Source organism: Trichechus manatus, unplaced genomic scaffold (genome assembly GCF_000243295.1).
Source record: "Trichechus manatus latirostris isolate Lorelei unplaced genomic scaffold, TriManLat1.0 scaffold00240, whole genome shotgun sequence".
NCBI lineage: Eukaryota > Metazoa > Chordata > Mammalia > Sirenia > Trichechidae > Trichechus > Trichechus manatus.
This window is the reverse complement of record NW_004444176.1, coordinates 2,473,710-2,487,208: the sequence shown is the minus strand read 5'-3', so window position 1 is coordinate 2,487,208 and position 13,499 is coordinate 2,473,710. Positions and strand designations below refer to the sequence as shown.

Below are 13,499 nucleotides of genomic sequence, written 5' to 3'. Positions count from 1 at the left end.
CATCGGTGGCCCACTGGTCCTCCTGTCCCCACAGGTAAAACCCCAGAGGAAGTGCTGAAGAAGTATCTGCAGAAAGTCCGGCACCCACCAGATGAGGTGAGTGTGGGAGAAGTAGGTGAGTTCACCTCCATCACCCATGAGCATTTCCTCTGCTGTAATTTCCTGCAGGATGCCTTGGGTAGGAGGGTACAAAGCTGGTCAGAGCCTCCAGGGCTCTTAGTCCAGAGCGTGGCTCTGGCTCACCCTCCCCCACTTACTGGTTCAGCATAGTGCAGTGGAGTGATTGGAAGCCATCTTAACATGACGGTCAGACTGAAAGTCAGTATGATAAGCCACAGAGAGTCGCTTAAAATGGATTTGATATCAAGCAGTGGTTCTCAGCTGGGGAAAATTTTGCCCACCAGGGAGACATTTTTGGGTGTCACAACTCAGGGGTGGGGAAATGCTACCAGCATCTAATGGGTAGAGGCCAGGGATGCTGCTAAACATCTCGCAATGCACAGGAGAGCCCTTACGCCTGCTCCCGCCACAGCAAAGAATTATTCAGCCCAAAACGTCAACAGTGCTGAGGTTGAGAAACCCTGGCCCAAAATGTCAACAGTGCTGAGGTTGAGAAACCCTGACATCTATTTATGTAAATAGCTCTCCCTCTGGTACACTTGGATTACAGTTCCCTTTACAAAAGTTCAGTTTAAATATAACTTGCCAGTGGGTCTGTCAGCAAGCCTTTGTTCCCTGCCCAAGCGATTGGAGGACGCAAAGGAAGGACAATGCGTGGTCACAGCCCTCAAGGAGATCACGCTTCAGTTGGCAAGCCCCTAGTTAACGTGCTCATCTGCCAGGAATGATTTCAGGAATTTCTCTTGTGTAAAGAGAGACAAAACTGTATTTAGATTCCCAAGGACACATATACTTTGGCTTATGGGCTTTCTAGACAAAGAGTGATAATAGCACATCTGACCTCTGAGATCATGGAGGAGCCTTCATAGGGAGTCCCCAGCCTCCCTGGCCAGGTGACATCTGAGGGCCTCTCTACTCTGTCCCCTCACACCCCCAGGACTGCACCATCTGTATGGAGCGCCTCATGGCACCCTCAGGCTACAAGGGCCCGCAGCCGACCGTCAAGCCTGACCTGGTGGGAAAGCTATCCAGATGCGGTCACATCTACCACATCTACTGCCTGGTCGCCATGTACAACAACGGGAACAAGGTTAGTGCCAGCCTGTGGGGCTGCTGCTGCTTCCCGTGCTAGGCACTGGAGGGGGAAGAGTGTGAGGGGCTTCTGGGGTGGTGTCTGGGTCATTGAGGAGTCTGAGAGGCACCCACTTCAGGGCACCAGGAGTGATAATCTTGACTGTTCTCAGCAGGATTGATGCACAGCAAGATTGTATAGTTGACAACACCTGTCTTCATCTTCCCTTTGGACCATCTACTCAACTTCCTCAATCACCATCTTGGGTGGGGTGGTCTGAGGGGCTTGGACTTCTGCTCGTGAAGGTTCTGTGGAGAGTGGACCATTATCTTAACCCATTGTTGGATGAAGTGTGCCCCATCGATGAGTGTGTATCCCAGTGCTTGGCCCTGGGTGAATGCTCATTCATACCAGTGGAGATGGATTTCTCAATGACCCTTCCTTCTCCAGGGCTTCCTGGTATTTTGATTTTAAGTTATGATTCTTTTTCTGTAAACAATTTCAAAATGACTCTGATTGACCCTCCAGAGGCATCAGAGTCTATTGCCAAAGTATTCCTGGGAATCCTGCCCTAGAACCTGGCTTTTGGAGGAGCAGGCAGGCCATTGTGACGCCTGTCTTGTTCAGTAACTGATAATAGATTGGCAACACCCCATTAGGGCTGGTTTCCAGGAATGTGGGAGTCTCCTCTCTTAGTTTCCTAGTGCTGCTATAACAGAAATACCACCAGTGGGTGGATTTAAAGAACAGAAATTTATTTTCTCACAGTTCTGGAGGCTAAAAGTCTAAATCAGGGTCTTAGCTGTGTCATCAGTTCCTTCTGGGAGCCTCTCCCCTAGCTTCTGATGTCTGCCAGTAATCCTTGGTAGACGATCTTCACGTGCCCTCTGCCTTCCCCAGTGTGTCTCTTTGTGTCTATTCTGATCTTTTTCTAACTCAGAAGTGATTAGGTTTAGGATCCACCCTACACTGCTATGAACTCAACTGATTGATTAGATTGCGTTATGGAAGGTGATTATATTACATTGCAGTAGATGACATTGTGGTAGGTAATCTGCTCTACCCAAGGCCATCTGATTTAATCACTTGTAACTACTCCATGGTAGCAACTAGACCAGGGGCCAAACCACTGGGAACCATAGCCTAGCCAAGTTGACACATAAAATTAACCATCACATCTCCTTAGGTGATAATTCTTCTCTTACAATGTCTGAGCTTTTTCTAAGTTGTTGACTGTACCCAAGCTCTTTCCTATGCCTGGAAAAATCTTCAGATCCCCATTTCCATGAGTTCAAATCCTACTCCTTTCTCTAGGTCCAGCTTGGATTCCATCAGAGTCTGAGATTTCCCTGACTTCTTCTATCTCCAACCCATCCAAAAACTGTCTGGATTTCCCAAACTGCTCTATTCTCCTCTTACGTAATGGGAAAATGTGGAGGCAAGAGAGGCAGCAGACCCAGGCTCCAATCCTGGTTTATCAGCTGAATGACCTTGGACAAGTTTTTTCATCCTCTCTGCTATCTCATTTTCCACCAGAAAAATGGAGATAAAATCATACCTACTTTATAGGATATTATTACTATTATTATTCAAACTGATGTCTCGTTTGCATTATAACTATAATTTTTTCCCTTCTTCTTTAGCACATTTGATCAAAGTTTCCAAAGTGTGAACCGTGGGATCTTTTTCAGTGACTCAGGGAGACTTGCATATGGTGGTTCTGGATAACCGATGGACGATGCAAGTCTGGGTTCTGTCCTCACTCTCCTGACCCAGGCTAAAAGGGTCCATTAGGACCTGCATTTTAAGCTAAGAGGTTGTTTTGAGTTTAAAGGGAATTCTTAGCATGTTATTTCCATTTTGATGACTGTGTTCCAGAATAATCTAGTAACTCTGCATTTACTACAGTGGTGCTTTAAAAATATTGCTCAAGACAGTTTTCTTCATTATCTTTTGCACTAATACTTTGAAGTATACATTTTTATTTCCTCTACACAGAAGAGGAAGGGGAAAAGGGCTCAGAGAGAGAATGAGTGATTCACCCAAGGTCAAGAAGCGAGTTCAGTTCAGACCAGAGCAGGGGATGCCCCTGCACCCATTTCCTGACCCCGAACCTCGTGTTCCTGCTCTTTGATCACCAAGAGTAACCTTCTCTGTTGCCCTGAATCCAAGCTATTTGTTTAAATGAGTAGAGCTTGAATTGAATTGTTTCTAAATAGCTCTGCAGAGGATCCTGGTCTTCCCTGAGGAGATGCTGCTGATGTCACGGGGAGCTTTGATCCCAGCTGTGTGATGGCACCTTTTATGCACACTTTCCCTCTCCTCACCCCCTTTCTTTCTAGGAGCCTGGGAGGAGGATTTGCTCTCCAGGCTCTCCTCCTGTCCCTGCAGGGAAGACATCACCAGGCCCTGCTGTGCAACCACAGCCCCTACATCCCTGCACCCAGAACCTCCCACCAACAGGCCCTGCTATGCAACCACAGCGCCTACATCCCTGCACCCAGAATCTCTCACCAACAGGCCCTGCTGTGCAATGACAGCCCCTACATCCCTGCACTCAGAACCTCCCACCAACAGGCCCTGCTCTGCAATCACAGCCCCTACGTCATTGCACCCAGAACCTCCCACCAACAGCCACTGGGTGCAGTGCAAAGCCCATGGGATGTAGACAGACCCACTGACCAGAGGCAAGTCCTTTAATCTCACTGTGCTTCAGATTTAAAATATTTTAATGAACGGCATTCTACCCTCCTCTAGTTATTTATGCCGACCTTATCCCCCATCCTTCTAAGCCAATTCATATCTACTCTTTAAGGACTATTTTCTTAAACTTGCCCTCATTTACTGCAGCATATGTTGTTATGTGCCGTCAAGTGGATTCCAACTCATAGTGACCCTATAGGACAGAGTAGAACTGCCCCATAGTGTTTCCTAGGCTTTAATCTTCATGGGAGCAGATCACGAAGTCTTTTTTCCCATGAAGCGAAGCAGCTGGTTGGTTCAAACCAGCGACCTTTCAGTTAGCAGCCACGCAGGGCCCTATCTAAGGAAAATAGCGACTAGGGCAATTAGTGTTAAATTGCTGAATGCACTTAACCATTGCACCACAAGGCTCCTTTCTCCAAGCCATAGTACCCAGTTTCTCTTGTCAATAGCACAGTTCTTCTCTGTCCTATATGGTCACTATGAATTAGAATCAATTCGACAGCAAAGGGTTTATGGGGTTTCCAAACTTAGACTAACCGCAGAAATCATGAAAATACCAGTGACATTTAGATATGCCACATGCTAACCACCTCCCATGGATTCTCTCATTGAACCCTCCCAACAACCAAGTGAAAGAGATTCCATTATTTTCCGTGTTCGACGAATAAAGAAACTGCAACTCAGAGAGGTTAATTCATTTGTCCAAGGTCACACAGCAAGTAGGTGGCAGAACTGGGGATCAAATTCAAGCAATTTGACTTCAGAGTTCACACTCTTAATCACTACAGTCTGCAGCCTCCCAGTTCTGATTCAGTGGGATTGCTGTGGGGTCCAGGCATCTTTATTTTAACAAGCTCCTCAGGCGATTCTGATGGTCAGCGACGTTAGGCAGTCACTGCTCTAGAGTGCTTGCCACTTGTTCCACTCATTTGGTATTTGGTGGTTAAATAATGATTCTCCATGTACACTCCCTGCCGCCTCCTCAAGGGCAGGGGCGTGGACGGTGGAGCTGTTTGTAACTCTAACTCTTGTTCCTTTGAAAAAGCAGAAATAGGCTAGGTAATCCGACAGGGGGAAACTAAAGTCTCTTACTCATTTGGGCCCATTTTGGGCCCTTGGCCCTTTATTCCAGGTACCTTTTGGGGTGGGGAGGTCATTACCAAAACTGTTTCCCAATCTAGCTCTTCTGGCCTTGTCTCCTCAGGATGGGAGTTTGCAGTGTCCGACCTGTAAGACCATTTATGGGGTGAAGACAGGCACTCAGCCTCCAGGGAAGATGGAGTACCACCTCATCCCCCACTCCCTGCCAGGCCACCCGGACTGCAAAACCATTCGCATCATCTACAGCATCCCTCCCGGCATTCAGGTGAGCCCACTGCCACCCTCCAAAACAAAAGCAAAAACCCGTTGCTGTCAAATCAATTCTGACTCATAGCAACCCTACAGGACAGAGTAGAACTGCCCCATAGGGTTTCCAAGGAGCAGCTGGTGGATTTGAACTGCCAACCTTCTGATTAGCAGCTGAGCTCTTAACCACTGCACCACCGGGGCTCCGCATCAAAGCTGGTTTTAAATGTCTGACTTCTAGGGTGCTTACTAGATTCACTTATTTAACCAATATTTATTAGTTCACCTCCCTCTGTCTTTCTTTCCTTTTTTTAACAAATGTTTACATATGGATTATGGTCCAGGCATTTTCCAGGTGCTGGAGAGATGATCATGAACCAAACAGACAAGGTCCTTGTCCCCTAGCGTCCCCATTCTACTGGGAGGAGGAAGAAAATAAACAAATAAATAAACAAGGCAATTCAAAACAGTGGTAAGTGCTATGGAGGAAATAAGACAGGGAGGCATGATAGCCTGTAAAAGAACTAAATAAAACATGGTCATTCCTCCAGGGACTTACCCATCAGCCCAGGAAAAATTAATATACATCATTTATTAAGCTATATTGTTGTGTTAGTTGCCATTCAGTCAGCTCCGACTCATGATGACCCCATGTACAACAGAATGAAATGTTGCCTGGTCCTGCACCATCTTCATGATGGTTGCCATGTTTGAGTCCATTATTTAGGCCACTGTCTGTCCATCTCAGTGAGGGCCTCCCTTCCCATTGCCAGCCTTCCACTACACCAACCATGATGTCCTTTTCTAGCGATTGGTCTTTCTCAATGACATGTCCAAAGCAAGCAAGCCAAAGTCTCACCATCCTCGCTTCTAAGAAGCATTCTGGTTGTACTTCTTCTAAGACTGATTTGTCCATTCTTCTGGCAGGCCATGATATATTCAATATTCTTCCTCAACATCACAGTTCAAATGAAGTTGGGGCCTAGGACTTGCAAAAGGTGGGGAGAAAAGGATATGAAGGAGGTGAAGAAGACGAGGCATGAAGAAAGGTTGCAGTCAGGTGGTGGAGGGCCTTGAATGCTAGGGCAGGGGGCATGGACTTTGCTTGTCAGGCTGTGGGGAGACCCTGAGGGTTGTTGGGTGTGTGATTAGGATCATGGAGAATGTGTGATTAGGATTGTCCTTTAGGAAGGCTAGTCTGGCACCAGAGTACAGGATAACCACAGGAAAGGAGACTAATGAGGAGACCACTGCCAAGTCCAGGCTCAAGTAATAGAACCTGAATGAGGGAAGGGCCGGAGGCAAGGGAGAGAGAGGTTTAGCTGGATGTAGGGGCAGGTGAGACATCTGGAGTGATTCTGGGGCAGCCAGTTGGGGCAACAGGAACATGAGTGAAAATGTAGGAGTTTAGAAGAAGAGACGGTAGCTTTGGTGGGAAGTGTATCTTTCGACAGTGTTCAGATTGAAAGGGATGATTATATACATATGTATGTATATATATGTATGTATGTGTGTGTGTATATATATATATATATATACACACATAAATACATATAGATATGTGTGTGTGTATATATATATAGATAGATAGATATATCCCTGGGTGGCCCAAATGGTTAAGCATGCAACTTCTAACCAGAAGGTTTGTGGTTCGAACCTACCCAGAGTCACCTCGGAAGAGAGGCCTGGTGATCTGCTTCAAAAGGTCACAGTCATTGAAAACTCTATGGAGCGTAATTCTACTCTGAAACACATGGGGTCTCCATGAGTGGGAATCAACTTGAGGGCAACTAATTTGGTTTTGGTTTTAGAACAGACTGAAGTGACAAAGATCGGGGCAGCCATTTCCAAGAGGCTTTATGTTTTCCAGCCTCCAGGATTAAGGAGCAGGTTGCAGTAGGGGATAGAGGTCCTCCAGGAAACCCTATGTTCTCATCAAGGGATACAACTCTCCACTGTTAGCAGAGCCACTCAGCAGAATCCCTTCTGAGGGTCAGTAGTAGAATGCTCAGAGCCACCTGCCTCGAGACTCCAAGAACCACAAGGACTGCAGCTCTCGTGATGAGTTGAAACCTTTAAGCTCTGTCCTCACTGCTGAGACTGATTTCCTGGGGAGAAAGTCTAGCTGGGCCGAGGAGGCAGATTCGTGACTGCCTTGCTCAGGTGCAGACTTGGGAGCACACAGCCCTGCTGGGGCTGTGCCAAGCCACATCTGAGCTGACCACAAAACCGGTCAGCCTTAGGCAGAGAGGAGCAATAGAGCCATGGTTGGACCTGGGCTTTCAGCCCGGGAGCCTGGCTTAGAACAGCCATGACCTTGGGAATGTTGTGCCTTTTGTACTGATTTCACGTGAATATGAAATTCAGAACTGCTAAGCAGACATCGTTGCCCCTCCTCGCTCATAATGATCTTTGCCTGCTCTGAGACCCTTATCATGCCATTCAGTTTGCCAAATCATAGGCTATCTTAGACCATGCTTCTTTTTTTTTTTAACAAAGATCACAGAATTTTTAATCATTTGGGAACCGTTGCCTGTAATAAGAGAAAATGAAAAGTCTGTCTTCTCTTGCAGTTTTTTCATTCATTCATTTACTCATTCATTTAATGAGCCAGGATATATTTATTGATCATCTATGTGAGTGTTTGTGCCAGGAGCTGCATGGAGTTATCAATACTGTTGTTAGGTGCCGTCGAATCGGTTCCAACTCATAGTGACCCTATGTACAATAGGACAAAACACTACCTGGTCCTGTGCCATCCTCACAATCGTTGTTAAGCTTGAGCTCATTGTTGCAGCCACTGTGTCAATCCATCTCATTGAGGGGCTTCCTCTTTTTGATGACCTTCTACTGTACCAAGCATGATGTCCTTCTCCAGGGACTGATCCCTCCTGATAACATGTCCAAAGTATGTGAGACAAAATCTCATCATCCTTGCTTCTACGGAGCATTCTGGCTGTACTGCTTCCAAGACAGATTTGTTCGTTCTTTTGGTAGTCCATGGCATATTCAATATTCTTCGCCAACACTAATTCAAATGCGTCAATTCTTCGTCAATACTAGATTGGATTTATCTAGAGGCAGTTTTTAAACACGGTTCTACAGACTCTGAGGGGATCACAGATGTTCAGAAATTGTAGGCAAACGTTTGTGTGTGTGGAAACACGTGCATTTTTAACAGGAGAAACTCCTTCGCTTTTCTTAAGCTTCTCAACGGAGCCTGTGAACCCATTCTGAGCCCCCACTAGGAAGCAGGGTTCTGGCTAATTTCAGTTTCAGTTTCTGTGCCACCCAGTGGCCTGAGACTGCTTGCTTCATAGAGGCATCAGCTGATACTAGTTTCCATGTTTTGGGGAGAGTTTTACTCATGAATATCCCAATCCATATTGTTGAACAAGAAAATAAGCAAAAACCTAGGACAAAAGAGAGAATGCACAGGAATCATTCAGAACATTCTGATTGCAGAGCTCACAGCTCAGAGGCACCTTTTTTTCTTCGAAGTAGTTTAGAGGTGAACAGTTTGAAGTAAGCTTGGGAAATCTGGGCTTAAGTTCTGTCAAAGCCACTAACATTATGGAAGTCATGTAACCTGTCTGGGCTGCAGTTTTCCTCTCTTTTTTTTTTTAAACGAACAAACAAAAATAGCCAGGATAAATGATGGTGATGATGATGATGATAAAAATGTACTGAGCACCAGGCACCATTCTCACTTAGCATTCATAATAACCCCATGAGGAGAGTATTCCACACCATCCCCATTTAACAGGTGGGAAACCAAAGTCCCAAGAGAGGGCTCCAGTGGACACAGTTGTAAGGTGGCAGCTCTGGGCCCAAACCTCTGTCTAAAGACTCCAGAGCACATGTGTTCAATCAGTACACACACTGCATTTTGGACCTGTTCTTGGTCTAGACTCTCTGGCCATTGTTACTGTCAGCGTTGTCTGAATTAGCCACAGCCTGCACCCCTCTCATCGGAAACATTTTGAAAAATGCCCTTTGTTTTCTTTATTTCTGCTCCCAGGGCCCAGAACACCCAAATCCTGGGAAGAGTTTCAGTGCCCGCGGCTTCCCACGACACTGTTACCTTCCAGACAGCGAGAAAGGAAGAAAGGTAAGAGGAGGCTTCAGGGTGGGGCCGGGGAATTTGGTTTCTATCTTATGGGCCCAAGTTTTGCTTCCTACGATGCGCTGGCCAAAGAGAATAGGGTCTCCTGGAACTCCGGATGCACATGGTAACAAGGTCATATTGAGTCAACTGTACGTGAGGGTGGATATGATTGAAATTTTTTTGGCGGGGTGATGGGGAGAATTTTAAGGAGTCCTGGTAACACAATGATTAAGCACTCAGCTGCTAACCAAAAGGTTGGCAGTTCGAACCCACCAGCGGCTCCACAGGAGAAAAGACCTCAAGATCTTCTCCCCTAAAAATTACAGCCTAGGAAACCCCATGGGGCAGTTCTACTCTGTCATATAAGGTTGCTATGAGTCAGAATCGACTTGACGGCACACCACAAACAGAACAGGGAATTTGGGCTTTTTCCTCTCCAGGATATTACTGGCAATAATTCCTCTATTTCAGAATCCTTTCTTTAGAGCCTTGCTGCCTAGAGCCTGGCAATCTACTTCTGAAAAACCAGCCATTGAAAACCCTATGGAGCACAGTTCTACGCTGACACACATGGGGCCGCCATGAGTGGGAATCGAACATTTATTGAATAGTGTGTGCCGGGCAGTGCTTTGAAGGTGCTTTTCATGTGATGCCCCATAAAATGCTCACAACCTTTAGAGGCAGACTGTACCATCGCCATTTTATAAAGAAGGAAATTAAAGCTCAGAGAGGTGAAATAACTTGTCCAAGGTGACACAGTTAGTTGGTGACAGACACAAGGTTCAACCTATTGGTCTCTAACTTCAAGTCCAGGGCTCTTTCTGTTCCACTGTGCTGTGTAGGGATCATGATAAAGGAAGGGATGTGTGCCTTGGGAAGACTAGCATCTAGGGGTAATTTGGCCAACACTGCACGTCCATCTTTGGTCTCCTGCCTTGGCTCTCCTAGGTTCTGAAGCTGCTGCTGGTGGCCTGGGACCGCCGCCTCATCTTTGCCATTGGTACCTCCAGCACCACGGGCGAGTCAGACACGGTTATCTGGAACGAGGTCCACCACAAGACAGAGTTTGGCTCTAATCTCACTGGCCACGGGTACCCAGATGCCAATTACCTGGATAATGTGTTGGCTGAACTGGCTGCCCAGGGCATCTCTGAAGACAGTGCTGCCCAGGAGAAGGACTGAGCCTGGAGGGACTTTGGGATGGGATGGACCCATGGGAGCCACAAGGCAGGAAGTGGGGAGAGTCAAGGTAGAAGTTGGTGCCATGCCCTCCTGACTCCCTCTTCTCCCCTCCTGTTCTGTTTCCATCCCTCCTGTCCCTCCCAGCCACAATGGGGAGCCAGATTGAATAAGGCCACATCATTCATAAACCTCATCCAACGCAAAGGGGACACAGGCTGAGGGCCATCCTCGATCTGTTCCCATGGAGTTTTCGGTGCTGGGTAGGCAAGAATCCCCCTCACCCCCAAGTTAGGGGGCTTGGTCAGCACACTTGGGGTATGGACGGTGCGTGAGCACTCTATACCCTGGCCTTGTCAAGGCTGAGGTTCATGGCCTCAGCTGGCTTCTTGCTGCTTCCACTCTGCTTTGAGAGCGGAGTTTCCGCTTTTCTCTCCTCCGCTGGAGGCAGGGAGCGCTCACTGTGCAAGGTTGCGGGGCAAAGGGATGAACCGCCAAACTGCTGTGACGTCAGAAATCAGATGCCTCGGAGTATGGCAAGGGAGCAGTTCTTGCCAAGAGGGTCAGGAAGGCCAGGGTCTCAGGGGGCACGTTCTGCTCTCGTGATAGCCCTTGGCTTCTCTGGGCCCTCTCCTTCTCCTCACACCTTTGAACTGTCCAAAGAGGAGTCTGGTCCTGTCGTGTGGATGAATGGACTCTGGATTCCTTTTGGGGGTGGTATCCTACGATGCTGATTCCAGCCCCTCTCTGATCAGACCAGAGCCCGCATCCCACTAAGCATCTGAACCGTCCTCAGGGAGAGGAGCGCAGAGCTTTCTTCCACCTCATCCCAGACCAGCTCAAAGATTCCATGAATTTCATCAAGTCACTGTGAATAGAGCCCACTATAGGCTCTGTGCCACCTGTGTACGTGCGTGTGTGTGTGTGTGTATGTGCACGCGTGTGCACACCATTGGGCAAGGTTGGTGGGGGAGTCCATGCTCCCACACACTGTCTCGGTTCTGACGAGGATCAAACAGCCAGGCTGTGGTCCCTAGGTGTTCCTCACCCTTTTGCCAGCCCATCCCAGAGGAAACTTGCATCCTGATGGAGACGGAACTGAGCTTGGGAAGATGTGATGAGGTGAGGGCTGCGCTGACCCCTTTTCCTAGCTCTTTAAAGATTGGATAAGATCCAGTTTCTATTGATCGGTCTTGTTTCTGTGAGGGCTTCCATCTGTCTCCATGTAAATTGGCAAATCAGGGCCCAGAGGTGGTGCCGGCCCCCTCATCTCCCTCACTTATTACAGATTCACCCAGAGCATGGATGGAGCCTCTTTAGCTCATTCGTAACAGGACTGTGACCACATTATGGTCTGGTCCAACCTGCAACTGGGTTGTGTCCCGAGATCCCGTCTATCCCCTCCTAAATATTCCTCTTGCCTTTGGCTTCCATTAAATACTGAATTAGTGGTCAGGGAGGAGAGAAGGGGGATCAAGAAGGGAAGCCCAATTTCCCATTTGAAAGTGTGTTCATTGAACTGTGTGTTTGGGGGAAGTTCCTCTGGATACTAATTGAATTTATATACCTCATGTTTTGGGGATTTGACATATAGATATGCATATATATTTCATAATATTTGGAAGAATTTTGATGCTAGAAAAATTGAAACAAAAGAAACTTCAAAAATGGTACTTAAGTTAGAACTGGAGGCCAGGCTTTCATGGGAGCCAGCCCCGTAGCTGCTTGCTGTTAGGCCTGCAGCCATTTTGACCTTGGTACGATCAGTAGACTCACCTGATGAATATCACCCAGTTCCGCAGGACACGCTGCTGCTGAGCCTTTCCTCGCTTTCCAAATGGCTATAGGGATTGAATCTGCTCCACCAGAGGGAGCCCTGATAAGAGGAGTTGTTCCTGCCATCTTAGTTCTAGTTCCTCTATCAGCCAGTGGCCATTTATCTCACCAGCAGACCAGGAGATTGGTCCTGAGTTCCCTGCACCATCGGGCGATTTCCTGCCATAGTCAGGAAGGAAACATCTGAATTCATTGAAAGAGACTTCCCTGTGGTGTTTAATGTCACACCCATGCTCTTTACCCTGTGCCAGGGACCCAAGAGATTCCTTGAGTCCTTTGAGATTCATTGTAGGCCTAGGACTATCACCGTCTTTAGCATTCTTGTTGAGTATCTGCTGAGCGTCTTGCCCACAGGGACAAGGGAACAGACTGAGGGTCAGTGGGCAGAAAAACACAACTGAGGCAGTAGGAGGTGGAGAAGGAAAGAAGATGTGCTTTGACAACTGGAAATAGGTGGTGGGGGGCCGAGTGATTTCCCTGTATCAGACAGAAGAAGATGGGGAAGGAGATGGCCAGGAGCAGAAGAAAGAGGACCCAGAGAATGTATCAGGGAGTCTGTATACCAGGGGTAATACCACTTCTGAGAATGAGTCTTCATACCTTCAAGCCTTTCCCCCTCGGATTTTGATTGTGACTATGCCCCTTTTCTCCTCCTCTAGAAGGGTGTTCAGTAAGGGCTACCTCACCCTCACACTGCTCTTCTTGTGGGACTTTCTGGATAGAAGGGATGTAGAATTTCCCTTCTAACACTGTGCCAGCCAAAGTATGGGGTATTCCTTTGCCCTTTCTCTTGTACCAACCTGGAACAGTGCAGTCTTGGGTTCTGGGAGGAACCGGCCAGCAAAGGTCCTGTTTGTCCACTACTTTGACACCAGGGATGTTTTCCCCACCAGATACCCTGCCGTGTCCCCCTGGCCCTGGCAGGGGATTCTATGCCTTTCTGTCCATTGTCTTAGCACCAGCAGCCTAATTTCTTCCTTTCAGAGTCTCCAGGGATGACAAATGGGATTGGAGACAGACCTTGTCAGAAGCTCATCCCTTAAAAGGTGAAGTGTGTCCATGTGGTTGCGTGTGCCTTTGTGTTTTCATTCTTCTCCCCATTTTGTAAAATTTGGACTTCTGTGTGGTTTT

The 13,499-nt window shown here is 47.4% G+C and overlaps 1 protein-coding gene across 1 annotated transcript in view; it reads left to right on the top strand.

Moving 5' to 3' along the window:
• DTX4 (deltex E3 ubiquitin ligase 4) overlaps window positions 1-13,493 on the top strand; it is a 37,214-nt gene extending 23,721 nt beyond the window's left edge. Inside the window, exons 5-9 of the mRNA XM_004389297.2 lie at window positions 35-96; window positions 1,058-1,210; window positions 5,103-5,264; window positions 9,267-9,356; window positions 10,302-13,493. Coding sequence (XP_004389354.1) covers window positions 35-96; window positions 1,058-1,210; window positions 5,103-5,264; window positions 9,267-9,356; window positions 10,302-10,535 — 701 coding nt within the window. The 3' untranslated portion in view covers window positions 10,536-13,493. The remainder of the gene's footprint in view (window positions 1-34; window positions 97-1,057; window positions 1,211-5,102; window positions 5,265-9,266; window positions 9,357-10,301) is intronic.
• Window positions 13,494-13,499: the final 6 nt, after the last annotated feature.